Source organism: Chiloscyllium plagiosum, chromosome 24, assembly GCF_004010195.1.
Source record: "Chiloscyllium plagiosum isolate BGI_BamShark_2017 chromosome 24, ASM401019v2, whole genome shotgun sequence".
In the NCBI taxonomy this organism is placed as follows: Eukaryota; Metazoa; Chordata; class Chondrichthyes; order Orectolobiformes; family Hemiscylliidae; genus Chiloscyllium; species Chiloscyllium plagiosum.
The window spans coordinates 21,116,823-21,132,459 of record NC_057733.1 but is presented as its reverse complement, the minus strand read 5'-3'; the positions used below and the strand labels follow the sequence as shown (position 1 = coordinate 21,132,459).

The following is a 15,637-nucleotide window of genomic DNA, read 5'->3' as shown; positions in this document are numbered from 1 at the left end:
CGATCAGACAAAACTGCCTTGTCAACAGAGTTCCACGAAAGAACAGGCCTCTGTATTTTAATTTTAAAACATTTCCTCAGGATCAGTAAGGCAGCAGCTTGATTTCATTATTTCTTTTGCAAATGACAAGGACAAAGGCCTCCTCATAATTCAGAAATACCAACACTTCATTAAGAAGGAAGTATTAGTCATCAAACAATGTAAGAGGCACCCATCAACCTGAAAGATCACTACTGTATTGATTTTTTTATGGGGCATTCTTCCTTATCTTATTGACTTTAACAGATTTGTAACATCTACAAAGACGGAATATACATAGTACCATTATAGTTTACACAGCAATATGACATCTGTCTCTACTTCCATCTAGGATTATGCTAGACAGAACCCCCATCAATATTCAGACCTACGAAAGGGTTCACAATGATTAATCTCTGCAAACTCCCCACCCTAGGACCAAATGGAGTCATATCTATTTCTTTTTATGTACATTTAGGAAAGCCTGTATCCATTATCATCATCCATACCACAGAACCACACATCTCTGTAATGACTGGAATGTTTAATATTTTGTCAAAATGTGTACATTTTTTTTGTTGTTGATATGAAACTGCAACATCGTTCCAGGACACATCAAATCTGCTCTACATTTTGTAATATTTCCGTTTTTATTATTTTCTGTTCAGTTTTCTCCAGGTTTTAGATGAGAGACCACAGATGAGGGAATCAGCACAACTTTATTTCTCAGACATTGCCACTAAACCCTCTATTTCAACAAGTGTTTATTTTAAAGCACTATACTTATATATATTTTCAAGTGAAACATAATGCATGAAACAAGTGTTTATATAACAGATATATTATGTTCTCTCATAGCTCTACACTGTATGATCATTTAAAATAAATCACTGCATGGAGCAATGTTTTAGGTCCTGTACATTACAAAGGTAATAGCCACATAATCAGTCACCAGTCTAACCCCTCTCCCTTAAATACACAGTATATTTTTAATACAACATTTACATAGACATTAATTAAATTCTATTCATACAAGGTATTCTGGCATGATAACAAGTAAAGTTTTACTGCCACAACAGTCCATTGTAATAGTCACCATCCATGTACAGACTTTTTTTTGTTTAAAAAGTACAATACTGACAGCTTTCTTCCTCTTTTCAGGCTGAAGTTACTTTCAGAATGATTGGCAAATGCCATGTGTTATACAAATTTAAACTATACCACAGCATTAAGCACATTTCTGCTTTGAACTGTATAAACAGACAAATACCAGGGTGTACAATGGGACGTAGAATTATATTTTCAATGATGATTCATATCACAATGATCAGAAATAAAGTCTCACTTTTATTCTGTGTGAACAGCTACTTTTGGAAATGGATTTTGATTGCAATTCTGTAATACTCAAAGTGGACAAAATCTTTGACTGGCTGTTGTTATAGGTATGCATTGAAAAGGTTTTTCCTCACTCAACAGTGCCTGTTGACTTAGTCCTGAGTGTACCTTCTTCACTTGTTGGACAATGAAGATTTCTTTTGATAATTTTTGTATTGTACATTAATCTATGGTTTGAGGCCCGTCTTTCTGTCTGCCCTAAGGACGGGCTCATTGCACTGTACAACAGAAAGTGGTTTCTTCTGGAGATGGAAGATTTCTAAATGCAAGATTCTGACCTTCTATTTGTGGTAAGCCATTCTCTCCAAAGAATCAGAAGTTTTGCCAAATCTAGAAACTCAAACTACCATCTCATAAAAGACAATTCCTTTCTATGTAGGAGACATACATGTTTATTTCTATGTGGGTATGAAAGCATTCTTTTGTATGGTGCTATTGGGTTATCACACACTATGAAAATATATAAATCAAATTAAATGGCAGGTTCAAAGGCCAAGTTTTTTTATTGAAAAAGCCATTTCTGTAAGGCTAAATAAAAAGTAAATTGATCACAGACAACAGAACAGTGTTTTTAAGGGCTGACTGACCATAATCAAATCGAAGCAAATTTTTTTATCTTAAAGAATTCCATTCCCATAGTTAATAGAAGCAGTTTTTCTTGCAATTACATGTGAAGTGATGCCCACCGATCTACCATCCTGTCGATGTAATATATGTACAGCTTGAGTCACACAAATGGAGTGTTCTTATGTCATAGGACAGTACTTTCTGACTCCTCGTCAGAATCTGCTCTTATTCCAGAGTCTGCCACAGAGTTTGTGCAAATTTGGTCTGAAGATTCTGTGTAGAGTGCATCATGAAGCTCTACTGACTGTATAAAAGAGGGATCTGGATTGTCAATATCTGCAAGCAGTGAAAATAGGTCATTGATTAGCATTTATACAAATTAATCTAATGACAGACATACATATATAGATACTTCAAAATATGTCATTCCATTAAACATTCTTGTTAGTGCCATTAGCTTCTGACAAATAATAGGGATGTCACAATATGGTCATCTGACAAGATCAGAAGGGATGCTGGATTGTTTAAATATTTTGTCCCTATCTTTAGATCCTGCCAATTTCATCCCTTGTTGCTCCAAGTCTGAGAACACTTCACACAGAGTAATGTTATTTTGTTCCTCTCTGTCTGTCCATTTACTGTGCAATGTCTCAGCTATGTACAGTTCCATTGTGTGTACAGCTTTGAGGTTGTTAGTCTGTGACCTGCGCAGTGATCTGAAAGCAAGCACAATTAAATCATGCCATCTAACAACAGACTGACACTCACTGGTTCTTGCTCACTCCCATTAAAATCTGTTAATAGGTCTTTTGAACAGATCTAGTGAAAAGTAGAAATTCTTGCCATAGTTTTCACTTGTGATCTTAAATTGTTTCCAAAGATCCTAGATATGTAGAATCATAAACTTTTCAATACTGAAGGAGGTATGCAGCACATTGGGCTGCCAACTTGAGTGAGTTATCCAATAGGAGAAAGTGAGGTCTGCAGATGCTGGAGATCAAAGTTGAAACTTTATTGCTGGAACAGCACAGCAGGTCAGGCAGCATCCAGGGAACAGGAGATTCGACGTTTCGGGCACAGGCCCTTCTTCATTCCTGAAGAAGGGCCTGTGCCCGAAACGTCGAATCTCCTGTTCCCTGGATGCTGCCTGACCTGCTGTGCTGTTCCAGCAATAAAGTTTCAACAACTGAGTTATCCAATAACCCTGTAAGTATTTCCTTTACAACTTATTATTATATTATGTTTTGAATAATAGTATTTAGTATAGTACATCAACCCACATGTAACGTTATTTTGTGACATCTCATCTCCAACACTATTGTTAATTACCTTAAGTCTGTGTCCTATAGTTACCAACTAATTGGCCAGTGGAAGCAGTTTCTCCTTGAACTACTAAAATCTTTCATGATTTTGAACAGCTCAATGACATTTCTGCTTATTGTTCTCTATTCTAAGGTTATCACCCTCAGCTTCTCCTGTGCTCGCTCTTCATGGCTTTGAAATCCTTGCAAACGTATTGTGGCCAGAAAAGGACACAATGCTCTAGCTTGGGGCTAACCAGTGATTTATGGAGGTTTCGCAAGTTTCCTTGTTTTGCCACATAATTCCCTTATTTATGAATATATGGATCTGTATTCTTAGTGAACAGGGGAACTAAAGACATTGAGACCTGGAAGTGTCGACTGATTACTCAGTAACTGAAAGCAAGTAACAGGTTGACATTCAGAGTTGATCTTTTCTCCAAATTAAGGAATTCTGATCATGTATCACACCTGAAATAGTCAACCATCTCTTTCAGAATCTGATCAACCTTCTGTACACTTCTGCCTCTTTCTGGTTTTATTTCAGATTTTTAGATTTTGCATATTTTCTTGCCAATTCTGCATACTTCCATATACTGCTCCTCTACATGAGCAACATCCCACATTTCACTGCATGACCTGGTTTATCTGGTCTTGTGAAATTCCTTCCAGATCTCCTGTGCGACGCCCCATTCTGCAAACAGAGAAAGGGTCTGGGCAATAACCCATTGTTCTCTTTTCTGTACTCATTGCTTTGCTGTAAATTTCTAGAAATATTTTACTTGTTTCAAAAGTTGTAGTCAAACACACAATAAAAATTACAAACACTCTCATTAGCAATGAACTAAAATAAAAGCTAAATTTATAACATAAATTGTGGTATTGGATTTTAAAAGATCTGTGGTATAATTTGTATTTTGCACATTGCCAGCCAAACCACAACTGTAGTCATTGGCACCATCTTAAATTAGTGAAAGACTCATCATCTCTGTATCTTTGATGTGCAATAATATTGCATCAGTGAAAAGATGAAAATATATAGAGTGAAATTGGCAGCTCAGGGGCTCAGTGGTTAGCACCGCTGCCTCACAGCTTCAGGGAACTGGGTTTGATTCCAGCCTCAGGTGACTGTCTGTGTGGTTCGTACATTCTCCCGGTGTCTGTGTGGATTTCTTTCCAGAGTCCAAGGATGCGCAGATCAGGTGGATTGGCCATGCTAAATTGCCCATAGTGTTAGGTGCATTAGTCAGAGGGGAAATGGGTCTGGGTGGGTTACTCTTCAGAGTATTGGTGTGGACTTGTTGGGCCAAATGGCCTGTTTCCACAATGTAGGGAATCTAATCTAAATATTATGTTGTGATGTCTTATAAAATGATCAAATATGCACTATATAATACAAGATTTATTTCATGTATTTATTAAATGAATTATTTCAACACAGATGTGTTTGTGCCAAATTGGAAGCTTATCTTTAAACTACATCCGTGGGAGTGTATCTAATGATGTAATTGAGATGGTAGAGAGACTAGATCAAAGCTCCCTGCAAGCAGTCTCCAATGTCAGTGTAAGTCAAGGTTTCCATCCTGCGCTCAGTTGCTTGCTTCTCGCCACTCACTTAGTTTAAGAGCTGACAAGTTTACAAACATAAAACTCTGACCACAGTATCTAACTCTGACCTTAAACAAAAGACAAAATGTTTAGTCAGACATTTCCTTCTTATAACGCAGCTTGTGTTAACATTAAACACTTTTACATTTTATGTTTCAATTAAAATAGAATCATATGAAGGTTTAAATTCTTCTGTGGACAAGCCATCAGTTCTGGCAATCCTGAAATTCAGTGCGTTGATTCAGAATGTGGAAAATGCACAATGTAACAGTAGCTAGCTAGATAGTGTGGGATTATATCCTCACACTGTAATATCATGACATCCCTTATAAATGATAGTAATGAAATGAAACAGGGCAAAATATTTCATACAAATAAAGCAAGTTACATTTAATTGCTAAAGCCATGGGATCAAAAGATTCATTCAAGTACATTACATGGTTGTAAGGGGCAGAAAATAAATACACTTAAAAAAGAGCAAGAATCACTCATTAAACATTTGTGAATTCTGTGACAACATCAAGCCATGCAACTCTGCTTCATTCTCATGCAAAGGCCAATTCAGATGAGTTAGTGATGACATACAAATAGCAACTGGAGGAGTTGCAAAGTTAGCTGAAGTGCCAGAGGGGAAGTTGTTGCTCTGCCTTACCCTAAATTCCCCCTCACACTTAGCCAATACAGACTCATTCTGGTCAAACAGCTGCAAGAATGAAACATAGGCACCCAAAAAGGAAAAAAAGAACATAATAGAAAAATTGTTCAGAATTTCAGAAACGATAATCAGAGAGATTCCACTAAAAAGTAAATTTATATCAATCACACAAAATTGAAATGTAACACACGCGAGAAATTAACTGTCCATTTAGGTAAGAAACATATAAACTACAGTCAAATTAAAATGGAATAATGAAATGTAATAACTTGAAAAACATATTATACATGTACAAGCTTGTATGAAATGCTAACTATTAAAGATTCATATTTCCCAAATCATCTTTTGATTTTAAAGATCATATGCAAATATTTCTGATTAATTTGATGTTCTCAACTGGAAGAGCTGGCTCTTGGTGGTTATGATCATAAGGGCTTTCTGGTGTTATACCCAAATGACTACTCTTGTATAAGAAAAAGCAGTTAATACTGGTAGCCTCCAAAGCCATGGAGATTTATTCAGTTATTGCCTGGAATTAAGGCCAGCAGCAATTTCAGAGAGAAACATGTCCTGCATGTTTAGTAATATTTTTGTGATGCATTTAACATCGTGATGACACTATCATCATCGATTTCAAATCATTGTAACACAATGCTGTCTGCTTCCCCTGCACTTCTCCAATTCCATTGCCTTCTCATTCACAATGGCATCCATATGATGACACTTGAAGATGATGGAACTTAAAATTAATGTTTATTTGTGTTTAAAGTCTAATAGCAACACTCCTACAAACTCCAAAGAGTATGCTAATGCATTTTATACTAACATAACGTCACATAGTGTGAAAGCAACTATTTTGATATCAGGCATAAATTGGTCTTACTTTAGTTTGAACCTTCACTCTCTCGGCCTATTATTATGGTTTAACTATGTCGAGAATTAACTTTACAATCCCAGTTCATACATCACCTTTATCTACCACATCACATGACACATTCTGTGGTTCACTCTGAAGTCTGTATTAAATCAGATTAAGCTAAAAATCACACAACACTAGGTTATAGTCCAAAAGGTTTAATTAGAAGCACTAGCTTTCGAGGCGCTGCTCCTTCATCAGGTGGTTGTGTTGGACTATAACCTGTTGTTGTGTGATTTTTAACTTTGTACACTCCAGTCCCACACCGGCACCTCCAAATCATTAAATCAGACTAGTAGTATATGCAGACTCATTTAATCATCAGGGACCATAAGACACTGGAGCAAAAGTAGGCCATTTATTCTGTCAACAAAAACCATTAACTTATGCCAATGGATTATTAAAATAGCAATTTATTTTGCAGCCACATGTTTGAACAGCCTAGATGTTATACCAAAATCTAACAGCTCCTTCAGTTTTTTGGAGGAAGTGGTTAAAGGAAATTGTAAGTATCTAGAGAAGCTTTACAATAGATTATTAACAAACTCACTACAGAACACTATGTTTCTTCTCAACAACACAATGGAGGGAGAAAATTGGATTATGGATACTGTTATTAATATGGCTCAGCTTCTTAAATTTAATAAAAGTCAACGTGCCAACAACAAAAATACAGCCATTTTGAACTGGGCGATTCTGATGAAGGGTTATCAACATGAAACATTATTTCTCTCTTCAGAAGATGCCTGCCTTTCTGCGTATATCCACATTTTTGCTCTTATTTGAAAAGCAAGATGTTTATTGACATGAAAAGTTACAACTTTCTGGCTGATAGAATTTGATTTTTTAAATTCTTTTATTCTTTGATAATTCAGTTTGGATTGATCAGTTAAAGGGTGTGAAAACTGCTGAACCACAGAAGTGGGAAACATCAGCTTGTCCTGAGAATTACTAATCAGCTGGGAACATGTTTGGCAGCTAGTGAAGAGCTGCATAAAACAGACTGGGCAGCACTGGTCAGTCAGAAAGCATTGCTGGTCAGTCAAGGTGCTGCATTGGTCAGACAGATACACTGCTGGCTAGTGGGACAGCATTGCTGGTCAGAGGCCTGTACAGAGACCCATCAGAGAGTTGCACTGACCCATCAGAGAGCTGCACTGGTCAGTCAGGATGCTGCACTGGTCAGTCAGAGAGCAACTAACTGGTGGCCTAACCTGTTGATGTTGAAATAGTGTATGTAAACAGGTAAGATAATTCATTTTAAAATACATTAATTGGACAAGAGGTAGAACAATTTGAGACAAGTTCTTGTTGCAAAACTGTTTAAAACAAACTCGATTCATGAAAATAATAGTGTAAAATGCATCTTATCTGAAAAGCCTCAAAAGCCTCAAGGCCATTTTGTATCCTCTTGTGTCTCTTTGTTTTGATACAATGATCAAAAGTAACTATAAACTGGGTGATAAGAGAGAAATAAATGAAGCAAGATGAAATAATCTAAAGTGATTAGGAAACCTTTGCATATGATCTTGGATGTTATACTGAACTTAATCTTTAAAATTTAGTTGATTATGATAATACATAACACTTCAACAGAAATAAAATACCACAAGATCAGTGAATGAGTGTTTGGTTAAAAGGATGATTATTAGAAGCTTTACCAATACCTTTGTGCATCTATATCAATTGATGAGACTGAACTCAGTGAACAAGCAGATTTTCAAACTAGCTAAATTCATTTTTCAGATTTCATATTTTGTAGAATACTTGTCTAGCTGTGGGAGATGACTCAACATTTTATATTTGGCATGCATTTTTCTAACAGTGAAATGGATAGAAATCTACTAAGTCCAGACTGAAACAAACTTTTTGCACTGTTCTCATTTTGACATGGCAAGTGTGACCAACTAGTTGTAATAATTAGTAAAACTCATTAAATTATTCAGCTTTTAAGTGACCATCAGGAGGTAACAGATCTTGCAAAACATTAGAATTCCTTCCCTTTCCAGCAGGAAGAAAAAGGTTTACTTTATCTATAAATATTAATTCCAGTATGTCCATTATCTTCCAATCGCAATAAACTGATAGATCAGATCCTGATTTAGAAAGTGCTTTAAATCTGTATCGGACTGTGCACCTCCTCCAAAATACAGTTCACATCTTTTGGACACTGAAAGTAAAGGACCTCATGTAAACATTGTGTTAAAGTGTTACTTTTAGTTATTTTTTCAAATCTTTTGACCTTTCATAATTTATCCCAACTGAATTTTCAAAGAATGATATCGAGAAGCTATATATCATCATATTCCTGCAGTGCTGAGGGTTGTGTCTTTGCGATGAGTTGGGCTGGTCTCATTGACTGTTTAGCCACATTGACTGTTTAGTCCCAAGAGCTGAGTATTGTTAAGTACTTCATTCTGTATTGCATGTCTTTCATTCAGCATTCCAATTTATCTGAAAAGCACCTTTACTGGTGATGAGCAAAGGCTATTTTCAGTCGGGAGAAGAAGCATTCTTCCCGAAAATCAACGAGCAGTGAAATGTGGACGAGCTGCTTAATCTTCCAGCTGAATTTTCACCGGTTTCAGAATATTTTAGATCAATTGTTTCTCAAAAGCGGAACACCAGAAGTTGAAAAGGGTGCGTTGCTAGGATTTCAGATATCAGCAGTGTATCAGCCAATTAAAGAAAGACTCTGCCTAGCAACACATCCTGAAGGCCTTATACCTTTGCACAAGGTTTCTCCTTCGCTGGAAAAATTTCCTGAAATTAACAGTGTTCATTATTGCACATTTACATTATTTACTTAGTCATTGATAAACCGTAACTATTATACAGCAGTGAATTTACTAGGTAGAGGTTGTCTTAAGAGGCTGCATTTAATGTGAGTAAGGTGATCTCTATAATTGTCCTTGGAGATAATGTTACTCTTTCTAATGGTGGGATAAAGAGAAACTGGGATTGCTTTTGGAAGTGGTCATAATTACGAAGTGTTTTCATCGTCTCACATAAATCACTGTGTTGGATGTGGGGTCATTGGTTTTTACATTTTTCAGCTACTGAGGAGTGGACAGTAACTAGAACACTGGGGCTAATGAATAAATCTGTGCATGCGCAGCTACTCCTGTTAACTACCCTCCAAACAGGATAGTTTCCCAATCATCTTGGGCATGAATTGGAATTGTTGACTACTATTCAAAGTAGTTATTAACAGAGCAAAGAACACATTTGGAAATAAAAGTAAGTGTGGGAAATTCACTATGTGGATGTGCAATCGAAAATGTTGCATGTCTCAAGGACAATATTATTTCCTGCCATGAACATTGCTTTCTTTGAAATAAATATTTTAAGATTTCATGGCAAAATGACCATGGTTCAAATCATGTATTTGAATTCTTGTTTCATTTTTTTTTTACAACAAAATAGATGTCAGCAGCAAAAACCGATGGGGATATGCTCTCAGGAAATTGGTTTAATCTGTTTAAAGTTGAACATATTTAAATTTATATTTTCTTCCAAGTTCTCTCATGAAAAAAAAGGAATTTTCTCCAGTGGGGAGTCACACAGCACGGAAACAGACCTTTCAGTCCAACCAGTCCATGCTGAACATAAGCCCAAACTAAACTAGTTCCACCTGCCCACTCCTGGCCCATATCCCTCCTTTTCATGTCTTTTAAATGTTGTAATTGTACCCACATCCACCACTTCCTCAGGAAGTTCATTCCACATGGGAACTGCCCTTTGTGTAAAAAATTTGTCCCTCATTTTTTTAAAATCTCTCTCCTCCCATCTTAAAAATCCACTCCCAGTCTTGAAATCCCCCATCCTAGGGAAAAGACAACTACCATTAACTCCTTCTATATCCCTCATTATTTTATAAACTTCTATCATGTTGCTCTCAACTCATATGCTCCAGTGAAAGAAGTCCCAGCCTTTCTTTATAACACAAACCTTCCATACCCGGCAACAGCCTGGTAAATCTCTTCGAACCCTTTCCAATTTAATCATCCATCCTTTAACACAGTATTCCAGAAGAGGTCTCACCAATGTCTTGTACAACCTCAACATAATTTCCCAATTAGACATTCCCGACAACTGTCAGTAATGCTCCAGGCAGTCAGTACTGATTCCAGTGGAGGAACAGAGTCATCTTCTCAAGTTAAACTAGCTTGCACCTTTTGTTCAATATATGGTTTAGATATGGTATGTTGTTGTTGTGTTGCCATAGTCTTACCAGACCACAGGAGCTGTTCTCTTATTAGAGAGAAGTGACTGGTGATCACTTCACCTGAGAACCACCAGACCTCAGCCGAGTGAAGAGGTTGAGGAGAGTCCCTCATGGTAACTTCAAACCGGTAATGGGAAATGAACCCACACTGTTGGCATCACACTGCTCTGCAAACCAACGATCCAGCCAACTGAGCAAAGCTGATTCCCAGAAATGGTTATCATGAGAGGCTTTGCCTGGCAATTCATCTGAGGATACAGACTGATGGATATTACTATCAGGGACTTCACCACACACTTAACTATCAGCTATGTTAGTGTCATGATTATGTTACAGACAAATAACTCTGAGAAACTGCATTCAACACACTAGAAAAATTTAAGAAATATAAATCCAATTTAAAACAATATGGAGAGAAACAAAAACTCAGTATGACTATGACTATAATTGCCATAGCAATCTCCAATGCCCTTTAGGGAATGAACCCTTACATAGTTGGAAACCTTTGTAACTCCAACAGCATACTAATGTGGTTGGCTCTTTAGTGCCCTCACAAGTGGCTTCGCAAGTAAAATGTGTCAGTCCAAAAAGGTGATTGAATGTCCACTTCTCAAGTGGGGAGTAATAAATGCCTATAGTGCCCACACTTTTAGAATGAATTAAAGAAAGATATTATTGCTTTCATTTTGAAATAATATAAATGTTTTAAGATTTTGAATCATTAGAACTTTTTTAAAAAAACATATAAAACAAGAATTCAAATTCATTTCACTGATCTTATTATTCCAAACTGAATAATTTAAAAATACTTAAATCCATTAATTTACAATGCAATGTAACATGTTAGCATGATTCGGTGTCCTCTGCAAAGACTGGTAAATTAAGGTAAACTCATACCTGTAGACATGCTTTCTCCAGCTGACAGGTTGTCTAAAATTGTATGGTCCAAAGGCTGTGGGCTAGACCCTGTTGTAGGAGGCTGTGGAGGTGGAAGGGTGGGTCTTTGTCTAGGTTTGAGTGTGGGTCGAGACTTAGCTAAAGTGCTTGTTTGGGATGGAGGTGAAGACAGGGATGGAGCAGCTGGGGGTGTTTGGCTTGATGGTAAGGTATAGGCTTGAGGATAGTTTGCAGCATATGGTGATGGAGTGCTTGGGGGAGTGGGAGATAGGCTTGCAGGGGAAGGCTGGCCTGCTGCCTGGTCAAAGGGGATTTTAGGTGCTATGGGGGCCACCTTCTTTGCAGCTGTAAAGGAAAGAAACAAAATTTTTAGCTTGCGTGTGTATGTTTTTAAATGCACATTTGGTACAATAAAATATCATTTTAAAAAAACAGCCGATTAGAAAAATTCGGAAGATCAAAACAATATATTTTAATGCAAAAGCACTCCCTTTCAACAATGCAGCAGTGCAGTCCAGAGGCCAGTCTGAGCACTGTACTATAGAGGAGACAACTTGTGCACTGCAGCACATTGGAGAAGAAAGAGGAAGGCCTGACAATTGGGAGAAACGGAGCAGTGTATCCAGGAAGGGATGTGTTAGGAATGGAGACAAGAAGAGGTTCAGCTATGGCGGGTACCTGTTGAAACCTGTACATGCAACTGAACTATCTCATACAGAAGCAAAGTATCGTAGATGCTGGAATAATCAGAAACCAAAAGCTGGAAGTACTCAGCGTGTTAGGCAGCATCTGGAGAAAACACCGTTTCAGGTCGGAGACCTGCCTTCAGGTTCTGAAATACTGGCTCTGTTTCTTTTTTTTTTCTCTCTCTCTCTCTGTCTACAGGGACTACCTGACCTGCTGAGCATTGCTATTGGCTTTTTTGCTCTTATTTCAACTATTTAATAAGTGCCCATTAGCACTCTGAAGACTTCACCTCAAATAACAAATCAGAGATACAGGACAGACTCACTCTCGTCCATTGCATGTTTGGCGGCTGGGAGCAATGTAGTTCCTTGTCAGGAGAGTGACGGGGGAGACCCACACCTTTCTGCTTCCTACAGAAAGTACAGTGGAACTTCACTAGATCGATGCCAGGGATTCCTGATGAAGGGCTTATGCCGAAATGCCAACTCTCCTGCTCCTTGATGCTGCCTGACCAGCTGTGCTTTTCCAGCACCACACCTTTTGACTCTGATCTCCAGCATCTGCAGTCCTCACTTTCTCCTGATACCAGGGATGGGAAAACTGTCCTGTGAGGAAAGACTGGACCTCCATTCACCAGAGTTTAGAAAGATGAGAGGGATCTGATTGAAACGTATAACATTCGAACAGGGTTGGATAAACTAGATACAGGGAGGCAACTTTCCCAAGTTGAGGAGTTCAGAACCAGGGGGCCACAGTCTCAGGATACACGGTAGACCATTCAGTACTGAGACGAGGAAACACTTCTTCACTCTAAGGGGAGTGAACCTGTGGAAGTCTCTACCACAGAATGCTGTGGAGGCCAAGTCACTGAATATATTCATAAAAAAGACAGATATGTTTTTAGATTTTAAAGACATCAGGGATATGGGGAGAAAGTGGGGAAATAGCATTGAGATAGAGCTTCTGCCATGATCATATTGAATGGTGGAGCAGCAGGGCTGAATAGCCTAATTCTGCTTCTAATTTCTATGTTTCACCATGTTTGTGGGGCAGGAAGGTCTGTGTACAGCCCTGATGCCAACTGAGGCCCTCAAGTGAGCATTTAATGCCCATTTAAGAGGTTTAGCCTGTCACTGCTGGCATTCACACTGCTGCGGGTATGAGGTCTACTATCTTGTGAGAGCAACAAGCAGACAGACCTGTTTGCTTGCAGGTTCACAGAACTGGTGGGGTGGGGGAGAGATCCTTCATTTAGCTGAAACGGAAAAGAGAAGGTGGTACAAAAAAAACCCATGTTCTGCCCTCCTTACCTATCTCCCACTCCTTCCCCTGACCCCACCCTACCAACATCGGTCACCTCTACCTGAACCTCTTCCCCATTGGAGGCTTTGATTGAGTGTAACACTAAAAGCAGCCACTTCCTCATAATGCTGCTGAGTACAGAAGAGTTTCCAGCCTTTAGCTGATAGAACCTTCTCAGCACCATGCCCTGACCCGGCCCCATCCCTGGGCTCTTGATGCTACTGGCTTGTTAACTATTTGAGTTGGACAAGATGTGGCAAAAAGAGGTGACACAGAGGCAGTTCTGCTGGAGACTGAGATCTCCATCAGATTCACACAGTGTATTGTTAGACTCGCCATGGGAACCAATGACGTGGTCTAGGTTGTCAGGCAAATCCACGAAACATGTCAAGAATGACAGCAGGTCTTCAACCTGACTGAATTAGTAAATCATGGGACTCTGTGGATTGAGCTGCAGAGATATGGATGTTGCAGAAACTGCATCCTAATCCTGCAATAGCTATAGGATGACGAGAAAACTGAAACAGATGTCTTCAAAATCTGAACCGGGGTCAGGCGAGGCTGCATGACAATCTTCTTATTTAGCTCAGAGATCCAGGTCCTCTGGTGTCAGTATTAAATACCACCTGGATGTAGAACATGGTGCCAGAACCTAAACTGGCCACTGCAGACATACAAGACCCACAGGGTGCTGATGACTCCAGAGTCATGGCCTATTCTGCAACAGAGTTGGAAGCCACTCTCGAGATCTTCAATTCTGCAAACAAAAAACTTGACTGATCCTTCAATGTTGCTAAAACAAACCCTACACATAAACCTACAACTTCAAATCATGTTGAAGGAGAGACTCTAGAAAATGTAGAGCGCTTCCCAGTACTTGGTCACCTCGTCTCTCAAAAGGCCACCATTGATAAGGAAGTCTGAAACCAGATTAGCTCAGCCTTCTACAAACTACGGTGCTAAGTGTTTTCCAACAATGACCTCCACAAGTCAATAAACATCCATAAATACAGAGCAGGAGGTATCAACACACTCTGATGCTGCATCAGGGGCACGTGAGAATGCTGGTGAAATTCCATCAGCAACACCCCTGCCACGTCTCCCAGAGTCAATGGGAGGACTACTTGTGTCCTTCCTCAAGCCACCTCCACCAGTACTCAGGCAAAGCCCCTGCTAACGCAGCTACAATGTACTGTACACTGTGTCCTGCTGGTCAGAAAATGTCTCCCCTGCCACAGCCTGATTTCTCAGCTCTCAAATGGCCAGCATTCCAGGAGAGAATAAAGAAAATGATTCAAGGACACACTGAAGATCTCTCTGAAGTGCTGAGGCATTAACATTAGTGACTGGGAGGAACTTGCAAAGATTAAAAATGGCAAGAACGTGCCCTTTAAACCACATCATGCTCTCACACAACATTTTAGCATAAGATCGAGCAGCAGCAAAGAAGTTAAAATCCTTCACTCTGGATCCAAGTAAATTGTGGACATCCTGCTCCATGAACCGAAAGATTAATGGGTCAAGAACTGGGCTGTTAAGTTCCATAATGACCTATGGCAGAGACCTGCCAACCTGCTAAGACGTCATCTATGAATTAAGGAACAGTCATTGTATGGTCAACCTTCTGTAATTTTGGGCCAGTTTCTCATTCTCTATATATAAAACCAGCTGAACATTCTCAGCATATTCTGCTTTTAATTCTATTGTTTAATAAGTGCTCCCCAGTGCTCAGAAGAATCAAGCATAAAAGGTCAAACCAGTAACCGAGAAAATCATCTCCTGATAACGGCAATCATTCTGATGATCAGAAAACCTGCCTAAAATATTGTCTTTAAATGGCAAGTCCTGTACTGTAATAGATTTCAGCATGGCTGAGACTCGTTGTGCCACTCAGGTTGTATTGATTTAGTGTGCTGTCTCAGCTTCCTTTGAACTTCAAAGTTCCAACTTACACACAGTAAAAATGGGCCTTTCAAATACAGAATGTCGAAACTGTACAATCCATGTGTCCAGACCACTTCACTTATTCTTACACTTTTAAATCTGTTTCCCAGTCAATCTGC

The 15,637-nt window shown here is 38.7% G+C and overlaps 1 protein-coding gene across 16 annotated transcripts in view; it reads right to left on the bottom strand.

Moving 5' to 3' along the window:
- Nucleotides 1-1,897: 1,897 nt before the first annotated feature.
- The window catches only part of arhgap44a (Rho GTPase activating protein 44a), a 308,826-nt gene continuing 295,086 nt past the window's right edge, over nucleotides 1,898-15,637 (bottom strand). For 14 of the 16 annotated variants that reach the window (XM_043714506.1, XM_043714512.1, XM_043714516.1 and 11 more), the window contains 2 exons: nucleotides 11,586-11,930; nucleotides 1,898-2,316 (listed from right to left, as the gene is read on the bottom strand). In XM_043714506.1, coding sequence (XP_043570441.1) covers nucleotides 2,165-2,316; nucleotides 11,586-11,930 — 497 coding nt within the window. In that variant the 3' untranslated portion in view covers nucleotides 1,898-2,164. Of the gene's footprint in view, nucleotides 2,317-5,541; nucleotides 5,593-11,585; nucleotides 11,931-15,637 lie in introns of all 16 variants that reach the window. The other 2 variants (XM_043714507.1, XM_043714511.1) reach the window with 2 other exon arrangements.